The sequence below is a fragment of the Bubalus bubalis genome, chromosome 4, assembly GCF_019923935.1.
Source record: "Bubalus bubalis isolate 160015118507 breed Murrah chromosome 4, NDDB_SH_1, whole genome shotgun sequence".
Classification (NCBI taxonomy): Eukaryota; Metazoa; Chordata; class Mammalia; order Artiodactyla; family Bovidae; genus Bubalus; species Bubalus bubalis.
The window spans coordinates 96,044,038-96,063,254 of NC_059160.1; the positions used below are offsets into that span (position 1 = coordinate 96,044,038).

Genomic DNA, 19,217 nt, shown 5'->3' on the forward strand with positions numbered 1-19,217 from the left:
TTTGTATATCTTCTTTGGTGAGATGTTTGTTAAGGTCTTTGGCCCATTTTTTAATCCAGTGGTTTGTTTTCTTATTGTTGAGTTTGATTTGTTTGTATATTTTCAATAATAGTCCTTTATCAGATGTATATTTTTCAATACTTTCTCCCAACCTATGGCTCCTCCTTTTCTCTTGACAGTGCCTTTTGTAGAGCAGAAGTTTTTAATTTTAATGAAGTCTGACTTACTAATTTTTTCCATGGATCTTGTCTACGGTGTTGTATCTAGAAACTCATTATTAAATAGATTTTTCTCCTAGGCTGTGTTCTAGGAATTTGTGTGTGTGACTGTTGTTGTTGTTGTTGTTTAGTTGCTCAGTCATGTCTGACTCTTTGAGAAACCATGGATTGTAGCCTGCCAAGATCCTCTGTCCATGGAATTTCTCAGGCAAGAGTATTGGAGTGGGTTGTTATTTCCTTCCCCAGGGGATCTTCCTGATCCAGGGAACAAACCTGTGTCTCCTGCTTGGCAGGAGGATTTACCAGTGAGCTATCTGGGGAGCCCAATTGATAATTTTACATTTTACATTTAGGTGTATAGTTCATTTGAGCTAATTATTGAAAGGTTTAATTAAGGTCTATAGCTAGATCCACATTTTTTCATGTTTCTAATGTTTTTGCATGGGCTCTTTTGTCAAAGGTCGGTTGACTATCAGTCAGTTCAGTTGCTCAGTCAGGTCTGACTCTGCGACCCCATGAATTGCAGCACACCAGGTTTCCCTGTCCATCACCAACTCCCAGAAGTTGCTCAAACTCATGTCCATCCAGTCAGTGATGCCATCCAACCATCTCATCCTCTGTTGTCCCCTTCTCCTCAGTTCTTCACATCAGGTGGCCAAAGTATTGGCGTTTCAGCTTTTAGCATCAGTCCTTCCAGTGAATATTCAGGACTGATTTCCTTTAGGATAGACTGGTTGGATCTCCTTGCAGTCCAAGGGACTCTAAAGAGTCTTCTCCAACACCACAGTTCAAAAGCATCAGTTCTTTGGTGCTCAGATTTCTTTATGGTCCAACTCGCACATCCATATATGACTACTGGAAAAACCATAGCTTTGACTAGACAGACCTTTGTCGGTAAAGTAATGTCTGTCCTTTTTAATATGCTGTCTAGGTTTGTCATAGCTTTTCTTCCAAGGCTGACTATAATTTTCTTTCAGTTGACTATAATTTAGTCTATTTCTGGACCCTCTGTTCTGTTTCATTGATCCATTTGCCTATTCTTTGGCCAATATAATATTGTCTTGATTACTGTTGCTTACATAATAAGACTTGAAGTTGCGTAGTGTCAGCTCTCCAGCTTTGTTCTTTAATTTTGTGTTGACTGTTCTGGATCTTTTGCTTCTTCATATAAGTTTTAGAATCACTTTGTTGATACCTGCCTAATAACTTGTTGAGATTGTATTGAATATGGCAGTCAAATTGGGAAGAACTGACATCTTGGCCATATTTAGTCTTCCAATCCATGAACATAAAATATTTTATTATTGATCTAATTCTTTGACTTCTTTCATCAAACATTTGTAATTTTCCTCATATAAATCTTTGTCTGAAACCATGCTTTTTAAAAGTTAATTCACTAGGCTGTGCTGGTTCTTACTTGCAGGACTCGGGATCTTTGATCTTCCTTGGAGCATGCAAGGTCTTTAATTGCGGCATGTGGGATATTTTAATAGGGACATGTGGGTTTGGTTCCTTGACCAGGAATTGAAGGCAGGCCTCCTGCATTGGGAACGTGGAGTCTTAGCCATTGGACCACTAAGAAATTTCCCCTCATATAAATATTATACATATTTAGTTAATTTTATACCTATTTCATTTTGGGGTGGGTGTTAATGTAAAGGTATTGTTTTAGGTTTCAGTTTCTGTTTATTGCTGATGTAAGAAAGTGATTGATTTTTGTATATTAACCTTCTGTATTTTGGCTGTAGTTTCTTGTTAGTTTTGAAATTGTTCGATTCTTTTGAATCTCCTTCATAGATGATCATGTCCTCTGCAAACAAAGATTGTTTTATTTCTTCCTCTTCTTTCTTTATGCCTGTTATTTCCTTTTCTTATTGCACTAGCTTAGGCTTCCATCCAGTACAGTTTGGAAAAGGAGTGGTAAGAGGGAACAGCCTTGCTTGTTCTTGATTTTACTGGGAAAGCTTCTATTCCCTGCCCACCCCCTCCCCCATCCCCCACCATTAGGTATGCTGTTAGCTGTAGATTTTTTGTAGATGTTCTTTATCAAATTGAGGAAGTATCACTTATACCTGATTTGCTGAGAGTTTTTATCATGAGTAGATGTTGGACTTTGTCAAATTTTTTTTGTGTATATTGCTATGATCGTGTGATTTTTCTGCTTTTAGTCTGTTGGTGTAATGAATTATAGTAATTTTTTTTTTTAATATTGAACCAGCCTTGCATGACTGGAATAAATCCTGTTTGGTCATGGTGTATAGTTCTTTTCATATATTGTTTGATTTGATTTACTAGTATTTTGTTGAGGGTTTTTTACAGCTATTTTCATTTTTTTTTTTTTTTAACTCTTAAAAAAGAAGAAAGCCTTTTTAACTTAGGCCATACACAACAAAGGCTACTGACCAACTTTAGCCCATGGACTGTAGTTTGCCAATCCATTTCCTTTACAATATGCATCCTTGACTTACAGAATATATTGATACATTTACCCTCTTCCATACAGTCCAAGGGCTCTATTATACTTGTTATTCTACCTTTATTGACTTATATTCCGTGTTGTATCATGTTTTATATGTTAAAATATGTAAGGTATTATTTTATGCAATTAATATTCAGTTAGAATTATGCACATATTTATAGTTTTCATCTGTCTTCCTTTCTTTCTGCATTGTCAAGTTCATATCTAAGAATTTTCCTTGTGTGTGAAAACTCTCTTGGTGTTTTTTAGTGTACATCTTTAGGGATAAATTGTTCTGTGTCTCTGAAAATGTCTTCATTTTACCATCACTCTTCACAGTTGTAGTGTTGCTGTATTAATGGAATGTTAGTTTGGCAGTTGTTTCCTTTCAGTGTTGTAGTTGTACGTTGTGTTCTTACCATCACTGTTGAAGTCAGTTCTGTCATTTTGTTGCTCTGTTTGAAGTTATTTTGTCTTTTTCTGCTAAGATTTTCCGTTTATTTTTGTTTTTTTTTTTAGCTGTCTTAATGTGTAGGTGTAGATTTCTTCTTAGTTATGTGCTTGGGAGTTATAGGACTTTTTTGAATCTGAGAGTTGATAACCTTTCATCAGTTTGGGGATGTTGTCAACTTTTCTTTTTTCCCCCTGAGGTATTGTTTCTGCTCTTTTCTCTCTCCTCTTTCTGGGACTCTAATTTTATGTCTATTAGAGTGACATTTTAACTTTAATTTCTGAATTTCTTTTCTTCTTTCTGTTTTTTCCATCTTTGTTTCTCTTTCTACTTTATCTTGAATATATTCTTTTTTAAAAAACTGTATTTGGCTGGGCCAGGTCTTAGTTGTGGCATATAAACTCTTAGTTGAGGCCTGTAAAATCTAGTCTCTTGACCAGGAATCAAACCTGGGCCTTCTGTATTAGGAGCACAGTCTTAACCACTGGACCACTAGGCAAATTCCCTTGAATATATTGTCTTAACCCATCTTCTAATTCCTTCCAAACTATGTCTCAACTGTTTTACCCAATCAGTGGAGCTCTTCATTTTGGTTATCATATTTTTCAGCTTTAGAATTTGTTAGTTTATTTTTATGGTTTCTATTAATAATCCTCTCCCAGGTTTATTAACCTTATTTTTTATTGCCTTGTACACAATAATAATGTAAAATTTTCTTTTAGAACTGTTTTCTGATGGCTTTTTAATAGTGAGAACTCATGTATTTGCCTATTGTCTGTTTTTGTCTCTGGCTTTAATTCCTGTTACCTTATTTTCCTATGGCCTTTTATGTGTGGATGTGTCATGTATTTATTTTTTAGAGCAATTTGGAGTCTAGTCTAATATCTGCCTTCTAAATTGCCCTTATTCCTAAGAGAAAGCCTTTAAAGTCTCTATCCAAAATGAAGGGTGTTTACGAAGGGTTCTCTACTCCTTGCTGATCTAATAGGTGTCTTTTCTTTGAATTTAAAGACTGTCCCAGCACCTTCAGTCTCCAAGGTACCTCTCTGGAATGCAAATGCCTCTAGGGGAAAGGTGATCTCAAGTGCCAGTCTCATCTTTCTGCATCTGTATCTTCCTCTGTTTCCATCTCAGTAAATATTCTCTTTTTTTTCAGTATCTTCAAGCCGATTTTTTTTTAAATGTGTATACAACTTTTCTTTTTCTTAGCAGAAGGCTTGATCCAAATTACTTAATCCTCTATTACTGGAAATAGAAAACTATCTTCGGATTTTTTGTTATAAGAGATAGATTATATAGTAACTGAGTTAGGGTTTTCTTTTTTTAGCTCCTTATATAATTAGTAAAAAAAAAAAAAAAAAAAAAAATAGAGTTTTTTCTTTGTACCCTTGAATGTAGAATGATGGAACCACATTTGAAGGTCAGAGAAAGAATTGTTTTTTGAGGCCTTTCTGTCTATGACACTAGATATCTGTTTGGAGGGCTGCCATACCATAGTTTCCAAGATTATTATTGATAAGTTGATTACTTTTGAACTGGAGAACTGGATATGTTATATGTGCAGAGTACTTGAAAGCAGAGATAAAATTCATTCTGCCCTTGGTTAGATACACAACAACTGGCAGATAGTTTTCTGTAATTCTGAAATACTCCTAGAGGAGAAAATTCTGGAAAAGGCTATTAGCAAATGAAACCCAGGAGCTCATAACTTTGAGTCGAGGATTCCTTTCCAATATGTAACTACTCTTTTTAAGCCTCTGTATATCCAATTATCACAGAAATAGAGAACAGTGATTAGTGATTATTATCCATCAGATCAGATCAGATCAGATCAGTTGCTCAGTTGTGTCCGACTCTTTGCGACCCCATGAATCGCAGCACGCCAGGCCTCCCTGTCCATCACCAACTCCCAGAGTTCACTCAAACTCACGTCCATCGAGTCAGTGATGCCATCCAGCCATCTCATCTTCTGTCGTCTCCTTCTCCTCCTGCCCCCAATCCCTCCCAGCATCAGAGTCTTTTCCAATGAGTCAACTCTTCTCATGAGGTGGCCAAAGTACTGGAGTTTCAGCTTTAGCATCATTCCTTCCAAAGAAATCCCAGGACCGATCTCCTTCAGAATGGACTGGTTGGATCTCCTTGCAGTCCAAGGGACTCTCAAGAGTCTTCTCCAACACCACAGTTCAAAAGCATCGATTCTTCGGCACTCAGCTTTCTTCACAGTCCAGCTCTCACATCCATACATGACCACAGGAAAAACCATAGCCTTGACTAGACAGACCTTTGTTGGCAAAGTAATGTCTGTGCTTTTGAATATGCTATCTAGGTTGGTCATAACTTTCCTTCCAAGGAGTAAGCGTCTTTTAATTTCATGGCTGCAGTCACCATCTGCAGTGATTTGGGAGCCCAGAAAAATAAAGTCTGATACTGTTTCCACTGTTTCCCCATCTATTTCCCATGAAGTGATGGGACCAGATGCCATGATCTTCGTTTTCTGAATGTTGAGCTTTAAGCCAACTTTTTCACTCTCCACTTTCACTTTCATCAAGAGGCTTTTGAGTTCCTCTTCACTTTTTGCCATAAGGGTGGTGTCATCTGCATATCTGAGGTTATTGATATTTCTCCCGGCAATGTTGATTCCAGCTTGTGCTTCTTCCAGTCCAGCGTTTCTCATGGTGTACTCTGCATGTAAGTTAAATAAGCAGGGTGACAATATACAGCCTTGACATACTCCTTTTCCTATTTGGAACCAGTCTGTTGTTCCATGTCCAGTTCTAACTGTTGCTTCCTGACCTGCATACAAATTTTTCAAGAGGCAGATCAGGTAGTCTGGTATTCTCATCTCTTTCAGAATTTTCCACAGTTTATTGTGATCCACACAGTCAAAGGCTTTGGCATAGTCAATAAAGCAGAAATAGATATTTTTCTGGAACCCTCTTGGTTTTTCCATGATCCAGCGGATATTGGCAATTTGATCTCTGGTTCCTCTGCCTTTTCGAAAACCAGCTTGAACATCAGGAAGTTCACGGTTCACGTATTGCTGAAGCCTGGCTTGGAGAATTTTGAGCATTACTTTACTAGCGTGTGAGATGAGTGCAGTTGTGCGGTAGTTTGAGCATTCTTTGGCATTGCCTTTCTTTGGGATTGGAATGCAAACTGACCTTTTCCAGTCCTGTGGCCACTGCTGAGTTTTCCAAATTTGCTGGCATATTGAGTGCAGCACTTTCACAGCATCATCTTTCAGGACTTGGAATAGCTCACTGGAATTCCATCACCTCCACTAGCTTTGTTCATAGTGATGCTTTCTAAGGCCCACTTGACTTCACTAGAGTCTATTTCCATTAGTGTAGAGTCACAAAGTAAGACAAAAACTGTGAACAAAGGTGTTATGTGCATGTTTATTCAGGGACTAGCTGGAGTAGGATATTCTTGGCAGACGGTAGGAAATGAGATTGCACAAGGTAGACTGAGGCTGATTGTGCCAGGCTTTGAAAGAGCGGAGTGTTTTGATTTTGTTTCATATAAAGGGGCTTTTGAGTGAGAGTGAGAAAGGTCTGTCTAGTCAAGGCCATGGTTTTTCCAGTGGTCATGTATGGATGTGCGAGTTGGACTGTGAAGAAAGTTGAGTGCCGAAGAATTGATGCTTTTGAACTGTGGTGTTGGAGAAGACTCTTGAGAGTCCCTTGGACTACAAGGAGATCCAACCAGTCCATTCTGAAGGAGATCGGCCCTGGGATTTCTTTGGAAGGAATGATGCTGAAGCTGAAATTCTAGTACTTTGGCCACCTCATGCGAAGAGTTGACTCATTGGAAAAGACTCTGATGCTGGGAGGGATTGGGGGCAGGAGGAGAAGGGGACGACAGAGGATGAGATGGCTGGATGGCATCACTGACTCGATGGACATGAGTCTAAGTGAACTCTGGGAGTTGGTGTTGGACAGGGAGGCCTGGTGTGCTGTGATTCATGGGGTCTCAGAGTCGGACACGACTGAACGACTGAACAACTGAACTGAGAAATGATATAAAATTTTCTGACTGCTAATCTGGCAGTGCTTTAGTGGGTAGACTAGAGAGAAAATATTGGAAACAGGGACAATAAAAAGCTCTAGTAGTCTAGTTATAAGGTGATACAAGTCTGCCTTTTTGTAGTCAAGAAGCAATGGAGAGAATGGAGTGCATTTTAAAGACAGTATTTGTTCTCTATGCATGGGAAATTGAGTAAGAAAGCAGAGAAGACTTTGGGGTTGTAAGTTTGGATGAATGTAGCATAATACTGGTATCAGTACCAAAAGCTGGAAAGTAAGGATGTTGAAGGTAGAGTGAAAGCAAAGTAGTTGAATTTAGTTTAAGGTAATTTGAATATAATGGTAGAATTGTTCATTACCTGAAAAAAAATTTTGTAATTTTTAAAAATAAAATTTAACAATAAAACTGAAAGTAGAAGTTTTCCTGTCAGAGAGTCTTGCAGTTATTATTTCCCCAGAAATTACCACTATTCTCAGCTTGCTGTACCACTATTTGACTCTTTATATGTATGCAAACATGTGTGTATACCTGTCATTCATACTCTTCACCATACTGTGGAGACAAATCTAACTTATCTTTTGTAATGATAGGGTAGATATACCTTCCTTTATTTATGGAAGTTTAGCTTATTTCTGATTTTTTCATTTTTTTTAATTAAAAACAATGTCACAGAGAAAATTCTTATGTAGTAATTACATTTAGGTACTCATCCAGCTATTTTCATAAGATTGGGCACCTGATGCAGAGAGCCAACTCATTGGAAAAGATCCTGATGCTGGGAAAGATTGAAATAAAAGAAGAAGAGGGTGGAAGAAGATGAGATGGTTAGATAGCATCACTGACTCAGTGGACACGAATCTGAGCAAACTCCAGGAGACAGTGAAGGACAGGTTAGCCTGATGTGCTGCGATCCATGGGGTCGCAAAGAGTCAGACACAACTTAGCCACTGAACAAAAATAACAGCTTTCCAGAGAGCTTAGTATAGATTCGTGCGTGTGTGCATGCACACACATGTGAACATATGTCCACACGTGGAAATCAGCAACGTGACTTTTTTGTGTTGCATGCGTGTGTGCTTAGTTGCTCAGTTGTGTCTGACTCTTTGTGACCCCATGGACTGCAGCAGGCCAGGCTCCTCTGTCCATGGGAGCATCCAAACAAGAATACTAAAGTGAGTTGTCATTTCCTTCTTCAGAGGATCTTCCTGACCCAGGGATCGAACCCATTTCTCCTGTGTTGCCCGGAAATTTCTCCTGTGTTGCAGGCAAATTCTTTACCACTGAGCCACCTGGTATAGCCCCTTAGTGTACGAGGGGAAAGTATATCATGTGTTTCAGTGTGGTACTTACTGGTAATGTGTGTTGGTATATTCTAGCTTTATTAGTCACTAAAGTTTAAACATATAAAAAGGTAATGAATTTGCAAACATCATCTTGGAGCAGAGAAATCCTCCTGGTTTGGGAAAATATAAGAGGGCAATTATACATATGTTTGCATAGAAGCTAGAATTGGAGATGAGGTAATGTGGTGGTGAATGAGAATGGGATTTTCTAAAATTAGTTAATTCCTAGAAAGTGAGTACTTCTAGTGAATATTTCAGTTGCCAAGGGCAAGGTTTTATTTCTGTGAGGACTTAACTCTAATTTTTGGGTACGGGGTCAGTGAGAGTATTTACCTTACTGTCAAGTTAACTGGAATACCAAAACAAAAAAAAACAAAAAAAACCAACTCAGTTTGGAAATCTTTCTTTCACTAATAGTAGGACTAAAGGGTAGCTTTTGATTTTTCTAATATAGTTTAAGCTTTTGGCTAATTAAAATTAAAGCCTTATAATGCGTTTTGGTGATATTAATAGAAAATATGAGATACATTTATTGTATGCTTCTGTCTCTTAAAAATTAATTTGGATCAAAGAGCAGAATCAAAATTACATGCCAGTTTTATGATCTACTTTATAAATTCCATGGCAAATGTAAAATATATACTCGTATAGGTTAATATTGAGGTAGCTGCTACAAACAGTTAACTCTGCATTTTCAAAGGTTGAATCCTCATGCACATTAAACCTAAGAAGAAGAAGTAAAGCGTCCTTGAAAGACTTTTGTTGTTGTTTTATTGCTAAGTCATGTCTGACTTTTTTGTGACCCTGTGAACTATAGCCTGCCAGATTCCTCTGTTCACGGGATTTCCCACAAGAATACTGGAATGGGTTGCCATTTCCTTCTCCAGGGTATCTTCCCAACCCCAGGGATTGAACTTGTCTTCTACGTTGCAGGCAGATTCTGCATGGACAAAGCAGGAAACCAAAGCGACCTCCTTTTTAGTTTAAAAGTCTTCTTATGTAATATGTAGACATCACATTAATTTATCAGAAATTATGTATTTCAAGCAAGACTCAGTAATTGAATGGTTGGTTTGTGTAGGCTAAAGATTGTCTCTTGTAGTAAGGAAAGGTAATTCATAATCACCATGACTAAGGGAGATAGGAAAAAAATATATATAGTAGTCTTGAGAAAGATAAATGAAGTTAAAAGTAGCAGAATTATTTTGATTAAAATTTTTGTTTTTATTTACAGTAAGAACACTGTTGTCAGTTTTTTACTTCTAGATAAAGCACACATTCAGTTACTTTCATAATCCTGAATTGGTGATTGAGTTTCCTGTCCTTAGCACAGTGCATAATACATAGATGATCAATATTTTGTGTTAACTGATTGCTCCTCTGAATCTGCTGCCCGAGTGGTCACCTTGTGTCAAGTAAAACACCCTTTGTAACAAAATCACAGACATAATTACATGTTGAAGCTCATCTTTGTGAACACTGTGACTCTCACTAGTCACTTACCAAGATCCAAATGGCTTTTCCCCTGGTTTCAGAGTATGGATTTTGTACCAGAATTCACCCTTGAAATTTACCTCAGTAGCTTTAGAAAATGTTGGTGATATGTGAATCTAGGACTTCTTACAGTGGAAGAATCAATACTTCTAGTTAGGTTACTACTTGAAGATGTGACCTTGATGGTCACAGAAACTGCATGGAAGTAAAGAAAATTTAAGGTATGATTCAACTTTATTTTTGAATTTTGTTTTATGAACAATTGAAAATCTGAAAATTGAATTTTGTTATAGAAATGATAAGGAGAATCAGATCAGTCACTCAGTCGTGTCCGACTCTTTGCGACCCCATGAATCGCAGCACGCCAGGCCTCCCTGTCCATAACCAAATCCTGGAGTTCACTGAGACTCACGTCCATCGAGTCAGTGATGCCATCCAGCCATCTCATCTTCTGTCGTCCCCTTCTCCTCCTGCCCCCAATCCCTCCCAGCATCAGAGTCTTTTCCAATGAGTCAACTCTTCGCATGAGGTGGCCAAAGTACTGGAGTTTCAGCTTTAGCATCATTCCTTCCAAAGAAATCCCAGGCCTGATCTCCTTCAGAATGGACTGGTTGGATCTCCTTGCAGTCCAAGGGACTCTCAAGAGTCTTCTCCAACACCACACTTCAAAAGCATCAATTCTTCGGCGCTCAGCCTTCTTCACAGTCCAACTCTCACATCCATACATGACCACAGGAAAAACCATAGCCTTGACTAGACGGACCTTTGTTGGCAAAGTAATGTCTGTGCTTTTGAATATGCTATCTAGGTTGGACATAACTTTCCTTCCAAGGAGTAAGCGTCTTTTAATTTCATGGCTGCAGTCACCATCTGTAGTGATTTTGGAGCCCAGAAAAATAAAGTCTGACACTGTTTCCCCATCTATTTCCCATGAAGTGATGGGACCAGATGCCATGATCTTCGTTTTCTGAATGTTGAGCTTTAAGCCAACTTTTTCACTCTCCACTTTCACTTTCATCAAGAGGCTTTTGAGTTCCTCTTCACTTTCTGCCATAAGGGTGGTGTCATCTGCATATCTGAGGTTATTGATATTTCTCCCGGCAATCTTGATTCCAGCTTGTGTTTCTTCCAGTCCAGCATTTCTCATGATGCAAAATATAAAACACTGAAGAAGTTCACTGATCATTAAGTGTATGTCTCTCTACAGGTATAATTTGACCTCCTGAGATTCCGTCTTAGCAAGAAGAAAGTGGAAAATACTCTTGGAAAGAAAACTAAGACATTAAGAAAGCCAGAACTTATTTTTACATGGTTGTCCACTCAGTTACCAATATGGACGCTTTTCCCACCATTTTTCCTCCTGGTGGAGACAGTGAACTGAGACATTCTCAATCTGAGCTCCAAAAAATGTTAATTGATGAACGATTACGATGTGAACATCATAAAACTAATTATCAGACTCTGAAAGCTGAACACACAAGGTAATTATTTAAATTTGGAGGTGAGAGGCTTGATTAAAAATTCTTATTTTGTCTGAATATTTGCTCTGGAACATACAGTGTAATTTTGTTATAATGTACAATATACATTTAAAACTGAATACAGTAAATGTTCTTTAAATCAAGTGGATTGTAAATTTATTAAAGTCTTATTTTGAAAGTGGGATATAAAATGTATGTATCTCAGTGGCTAAATTTTTTTTCCTTCAAAGTAAAGTTGTATTCAGAAATTACAGTGTTAATAGCTAAGTGACACTTGGTAAAGCAATGATATTTGGAAGTTTAAATAGAATATATGATGTTGATCTTGTTCCATAGTGTTGGTTGACTTTAAGGTAATACAATTAAAAAGCAATGGATACACTTAAATTCTTCTTTTTCTAAAAATTAGGTTGCAAGATGAGTACATAAAGTCACAAAATGAACTCAAGCGCATTTTAAATGAAAAGCAAAGTCACCAGGAAAAGTTTCAGCTGCTGCTTGAAGAGGTACGAGGAGAATTAGTAGAGAAAACTAAAGACTTAGAAGAGATGAAGCTGCAGGTAAGAAAATATATTCAAATTAGTATGAATTAGTCAGATGTTTAATGGAGATACATATGTAATTCTGGTAAATTTGGTAAGTTTTCTCTATATCCATAATGAGTATTTTGTTGTATCTCCAGTGGTATAATTTAATGTTCTTTCATATACTTTAGAATGTTAGCTACTCTGTAGAATTCAGCCACACAACTTTTATTTTATGTAAATTTTAATTATATTTTCTGTTCTGATTTGAATAATATCTTACTCTTCAGAATAATTGGAGGAAAGGCCAGTCTGAATTGATAAAAATTCACAATTAAACATACTTTAAAAATGAAGATTTTCTGAATTTCTGTGGAGTTGCTCAAGTAACAGATAGTTGATACTAAAGTACTAACTACAGTTTCTTTTGACGTTTTTTTACACTATTCATTTTCTATTTGCTCAAAAAGTAGAGCAAAGCTACCTGTCAGATTTTAAATTAGTAGGTATTAGTTGCGTTATCTTACTGTAATCGCTCAGTAGCACTAGCTGTTTATTTCTGCTTATCTCATGCTTGTTACTTAGACAAGAAAAGATGTCCATTCCATCTTAGGGGACAGGAATGCAAAAGTAGGAAGTCAAGAGATACCTGGAGTAACAGGTAAGTTTGGCCTTGGAGTACAGAATGAAGCAGGGCAAAGGCTAACAAGAGCTTTGCCAAGAGAATGCACTGGTCATAGCAAACACCTTCTTCCAATAACACAAGAGACAACTCTACACATGGACATCACCAAATGGTCAATACTGAAATCAGATTGATTATATTCTTTGTAGCCAAAGATGGAGAAGTTCTATACAGTTAGCAAAAACAAGACCGGAAGCTGACTGTGGCTCAGATCATGAACTCCTTATTGCCAAATTCAGACTTAAATTGAAGAAAGTAGGGAAAACCATTAGACTATTCAGGTATGACCTAAATCAGATCCCTTAGGATTATGCAAATGGAAGTAACACGCAGATTCAAGGGGTTAGATCTGATAGAGTGCCTGAAGAACTATGGACAGAAGTTTGTGACATTGTACAGCAACTGTAAAGCAAAGGAGAAAAGGAAAGATATACTCATTTGAATGCAGAGTTCCAAAGAATAGCATGGAGAGATAAGAAAGCCTTCCTCAGTGATCAGTGCAAAGAAATAGAGGAAAACAATAGAATGGGAAAGACTAGAGATCTCTTCAAGAAAATTAGAGATCCCAAGGGAACATTTCATGCAAAGATGGGCTCAATAAAGGACAGAAATGGTATGGACCTAACAGAAGCAGAAGATACTAAGAAGAGGTGGCAAGAATACACAGAAGAACTGTACAAAAAAGATCTTCATGACCCAGATAATCACGATAGTGTGATCACTGACCTAGAGCCAGACATTCTGGAAAGTGAAGTCAAGTGGGCCTTAGGAAGCATCACTATGAACAAAGCTAGTGGCGGTGATGGAATTCCAGTTGAGCTGTTTCAAATCCTAAAAGATGATGCTGTGAAAGTGCTGCACTCAATGTGTCAGCAGATTTGGAAAACACAGCAGTGAGAGAAGTCTCATGCGCTAGCAAAGTAATGCTCAAAATTTTCCAAGCCAGGCTTCAGCAATACGTGAACCGTGAACTTCCTGATGTTCAAGCTGGATGTAGAAAAGGCAGAGGAACCATAGATCAAATTGCCAACATCCGCTGGATCATAGAAAAAGCAAGAGAATTCCAGAAAAACATCTATTTCTACTTTATTGGCTATGCCAAAGCCTTTGACTGTGTGGATCACAATAAACTGTGGAAAATTCTTCAAGAGATGGGAATACCAGACCTCCTGACCTGCCTCTTGTGAAATCTGTATACAGGTCAGGAAGCAACAGTTAGAACTGGACATGGAACAACAGACTGGTTCCAAATAGGAAAAGGTGTACCTCAAGGCTGTGTATTGTCACCCTGCTTATTTAACTTCTATGCAGAGTACATCATGAGAAACACTAGGCTGGATGAAGCACAAGCTGGAATCAGGATTGCTGGGTAAAATCTCAATAACCTCAGATACGCAGATGACACCACCCTTATGGCAGAAAGTGAAGAGGAACTAAAGAGCCTCTTGATGAAAGTGAAAGAGGAGAGTGAAAAAGTTGGCTTAAAGCTCTACATTCAGAAAACAAAGATCATGGCATCCAGTCCTGTCACTTCATGGAAAATAGATGGAGAAACAGTGGCAGACATTATTTTGGGCTCCAAAATCACTGCAGATGGTGATTGCAGCCATGAAATTGAAAGACGCTTGCTCCTTGGAAGAAAAGTTATGAGTAACATAGACAGCAAATTAAATAGCAGAGACATTACTTTGTCAACAAAGGTCCGTCTAGTCAAGGCTATGGTTTTTCCAGTAGTCATGTATGGATGTGAGAGTTGAACCATAAAGAAAGCTGAGCACCGAAGAATTGATGCTTTTGAATTGTGGTGTTGGGGAAGACTCTTGAGAGTCCCTTGGACTGCAAGAAGATCCAACCAGTCCATCCTAAAGGAGATCAGTCCTGGGTGTTCATTGGATGGACTGATGCTGAAGCTGAAACTCCAATACTTTGGCCCCCTGGTGCAAAGAACTGACTCACTGGAAAAGACCCTGATGCTGGGAAGGATTGAGTGCAGGAGAAGGGGATGACAGAGGATGAGATGGTTGGATGCAATCACCGACTTGATGGACATGAATTTGAGTAAGCTCTGGGAGTTGGTGTAGGACAGGAGGTTTGGCATGCTGCAGTCCATGGGGTCACAAAGAGTTGGACAGAACTGAGGAACTGAACTAAAGATGGCAGGAAAATGATACTGATGGAAAAATAGGTCTCCACAAAGGAAAAAACAACACTGAAATCGGTCTTGTGAGGTCTCTAACTGTGGTTAAAGACTACTTCATAAGCAACTTATTAACAAGCAGACACATTAAAAAAAAACAAACAACTATCTTCCTTCCTTCTCCCTCTTTCTCAAAGCCAACATACACCAAAGACAGAATTAGAGGGTTAAACTGATGCCAAATTAGGAGGAAATTATGCTGTGTTAGATTTTTAATGGAATTACTGCTACTACTTGTCTCAAAACAAACCTAAAAGAATGCTTCATCATATAACCATCTATGTTTCATTACCTACATTAAATCTATAAAAACAAATCTTCAACACTCCAACATTTGTCCTATCAAATATTATAATACTATACAGACCAGTTTTTTCAAAGAATGCTCTGATTTAATGGGGCAAATATCGGTGTACCAGAGATTCTTAAGAAATTAATGACAAACTGAGTAATAAATTTTGCACTGAACTTCGTAGCAGCCAAATAATATGGATTACACAGTTTGCATTACCAGGCACAAAGAAAGCATATATATGTTTGGTAATTATCAGAAATACATAAAATGACTCCCATTTTTTAAGAAAAGGTTTTGTTAACATGTTGCTGCTGCTGCTGCCAAGTCGCTTCAGTTGTGTCTGACTCTGTGCGACCCCATAGACGGCAGCCCACCAGGCTCCCCCGTCCCTGGGATTCTCCAGGCAAGAACACTGGAGTGGGTTGCCATTTCCTTCTCCAATGCATGAAAGTGAAAAGTGAAAGTGAAGTCATCCAGTCATGTCCTACCCTTAGCAACCCCATGGACTGCAGCCCACCAGGCTCCTCCATCCATGGGATTTTCCAGGCAGGAGTACTGGAGTGGGGTGCCATTGCCTTCTCCGTGTTAATATGTTATATAATAACAATGTATTAGCTAACTTCCTCTAACCACTCATGACATCAAAGCGCTGTATGAACAATTGCTATGCATTGACTCACTGTACCTTTAAAATTATCCTATGAACTAGGCACTATTTTCATCCCCAATGACTACCACTACACAAGTGATGCAGAATATTCTTTAAATGAATGTCTTTTATATTGTTTTTCTATGAAAGCCAAAGAGATAATAAATCTTAAATCAGAAAATGCATTTTGCAAGTAGACAATATAATACATGTGTATTTTTAAAATAATCATCTTTCATAAAACCTTCACTGAAGTATTTCTTGGTGATTTTACTTTGTTGAATTTACTTACCTTGACTCAACTCACAATTTGTACAGATTGCAAATACCCATTAAGCAAATAGCTAAATTGCTTCAATATTGTATTTATGTATAGATGTTTCTTTCAGTTATTTTTGCCAGGTAAATATCACACAGAAACCAGATATGTTTATCTTGAAAAACAGAAACTTTACCATAAATTTTATTTATCAGCAAACATTTGGGAAGTTATCATGTGGAGAAATACCTAGAGTTTTTTTGTGTAAATGGCAACCCACTCCGATACTCTTGCCTAGAAAATGCTATGGATGGAGGAGCCTGGTGGGCTACAGTCCATGGGGTCTCAAAGAGTCAGACACAAGTGAGCAGCTTCGCTTCACTTCACTTCAAGGAACATAGGTGGTGCTGGTGGCAAAGAACCTGCCTGCCAATCCAGGAGACGTAAGAGATGCATGTTCAATCCTTGGTTTGGGAAGATCCAGTGGAGGAGGGCGTGGCAACCAACTCCAGTATTCCTGCCTGGAGAATCCACTGGTCAGGGGGGCCTGGTGGGTTACAGTTCATAGAGTTGCAAAGAGTTGGACACGAAGGAAGCGACTTATCACATACTCATAGGCAAGGAACACTGCAAGAAACAACAGGAAGGCTATAAGGAGGATAATTTCATTTCAATATGAAAGAAAATGCTTAACATACTCCAATCCCTAAATGGAAGTGGGTCACTTTACAAGTTCACTAGGTTCTCTAACACTGAGAGCAGTGAAGCACAGAATGAAGAGCCCTGTGTCATAGATGTTTGAAATAGGAATTCTGCTTTGAAATTTAGTGCCTCACAGTTCTGGGCCAGAAGTCCAAAATCAAGTTGTCAGCTAGGCCATGTTTCCTCTGGAAACTGTAGGAAAAATACTATCCTAGCTTCTGTTGATGTGCTGACAATCCTTGGCATTGCCTGGCAGCTTGCAGGACTTCAACCGCTACTTCTGTCATCATGGGACATTCTCTCTGCCCCACCCCACTCCCCACCCACGTGTTTCTGTCTACCCTAGTCTTATAAGGACATCAGTCATATTTGATTAATGGGCCATCATACTTCAGTATTACCTTTTCTTCTGCAAAACTCCTTATTTCCAAATAAGCTCACATTCTGAGGTACTGGGAATTAAAACTTATCTTTTGAGAGGACACAACTCAACTCAGCAGATATGAAAGAGAACTAGACTATCAACTCTAAAATACTAAGGCTCTGTCTCTCTCAGTACCTATGAAACAACAAGTGCAACATACATGAATAGAACAATTCTGACTTGCTCATTTATTTATTCATGTCATTCATATAAAAAATGCTTCCTAGGCACCATCTTAAGCACTACAGAAACACTAAAAACAATTCCTGCCCTCATGGACTCTGTTTTCAAACAGAATAAAAATTGCTGTCATTTATGAGTATCTACTATGTGCCAGACAGTATACTAAAAATATACAGGTTGTTTTTATCTCATCAGTCCTCAGAACAATCCCTGTTAGAAAACAATGTTTATGCCCTTTCAGTTCAGTTCAGTCCCTCAGTTCAGTTCAGTCACTCAATCCTGTCGGACTCTTTGCGACCCCATGAATCGCAGCATGCCAGGCCTGCCTGTCCATTGCCAACTCCCAGAGTTCACTCAAACTCACGTCCATCGAGTCGGTGATGCCATCCAGCCATCTCATCCTCTGTCATCCCCTTCTCCTCCTGCCTCCAATCCCTCCCAGCATCAGGGTCTTTTCCAATGAGTCAGCTCTTCTCATGAGGTGGCCAGAGTATTGGAGTTTCAGCTTTAGCATCAGTCCTTCCAAAGAATACCCAGGACCGATCTCCTTTAGGATGGACTGGTTGGATGTCCTTGCAGTCCAAGGGACTCTCAAGAGTCTTCTCCAACACCACAGTTCAAAAGCATCAATTCTTCAGCGCCCAGCTTTCTTCAGAGTCCAACTCTCACATCCATACATGACCACTGGAAAAACCATAGCCTTGACTAGACGGACCTTTGTTGGCAAAGTAACGTCTTTGCTTTTGAATATGCTATCTAGGTTGGTCATAACTTTCCTTCTAAGGAGTAAGCGTCTTTTAATTTCATGGCTGCAGTCACCATCTGCAGTGATTTTGGAGCCCAAAAAAATAAAGTCTGACACTGTTTCCACTGTTTCCCCATCTGTTTCCCATGAAGTGATGGGACCAGATGCCATGATCTTGTTTTCTGAATGTCGAGCTTTAAGCCACCTTTTTCACTCTCCACTTTCACTTTCATCAAGAGGCTTTTGAGTTCCTCTTCACTTTCTGCCATAAGGGTGGTGTCATCTGCATATCTGAGGTTATTGATATTTCTCCTGGCAATCTGGATTCCAGCTTGTGCTTCTTCCAGCCCAGCATTTCTCATGATGTACTCTGCATATAAGTTAAATAAGCAGGGTGACAATATACGGCCTTGACGTACTCCTTTTCCTATTTGGAACCAGTCTGTTGTTCCATGTCCAGTTCTAACTGTTGCTTCCTGACCTGCATACAGGTTTCTCAAGAGGCAGGTCAGGTGGTCTGGTATTCCCATCTCTTGAAGAATTTTCCACAGTTTATTGTGATCCACACAGTCAAAGGCTTTGGCATAGTCAATAAAGCAGAAATATATATTTTTCTGGAACCCTCTTGCTTTTTCCATGATCCAGCGGATATTGGCAATTTGATCTCTGGTTCCTCTGCCTTTTCTAAAATCTTTATCACATGAAAATGAAGGCATAAAAATCTAACTATTTGCTGAAGGTCATCACCTTCCTGATGAAATGACCCTTTTGGGGTTATAAAAATATTCTTTTTATCTTTAGTAATAATCTTTGTCTTGAAGTCTATTCTATCTGATAGTAATATAGCTAATCCAGTCATTTTAGGCTATTTTGTATGTGCTTGTTACAAATAAGCATGTCTATATGTTACTTTCAAGAAACAGAATAATTACATTTTCAATGTCTGAAAACAGTAATTTGAATACCTTTGGTTTAGTGCCCACAGATTGCATTCATGTAGCACTCAATCTTTGCAAAACAAATTAATCTAGCAATTGTAAAGGTTCAAGTTTTATTTCCCTTTTCAACTCATGTTTCTGAGGG

At 38.4% G+C, this 19,217-nt stretch overlaps 1 protein-coding gene across 4 annotated transcripts in view; it reads left to right on the forward strand.

Moving 5' to 3' along the window:
- Positions 1–19,217, forward strand: part of CEP83 (centrosomal protein 83) — a 144,306-nt gene that overhangs the window by 46,489 nt on the left and 78,600 nt on the right. For 3 of the 4 annotated variants that reach the window (XM_044941820.2, XM_006064485.4, XM_044941821.2), the window contains 2 exons: positions 11,198–11,471; positions 11,881–12,031. In XM_044941820.2, coding sequence (XP_044797755.2) covers positions 11,299–11,471; positions 11,881–12,031 — 324 coding nt within the window. In that variant the 5' untranslated portion in view covers positions 11,198–11,298. The remainder of the gene's footprint in view (positions 1–11,197; positions 11,472–11,880; positions 12,032–19,217) is intronic. The other variant, XM_044941819.2, reaches the window with a different exon arrangement.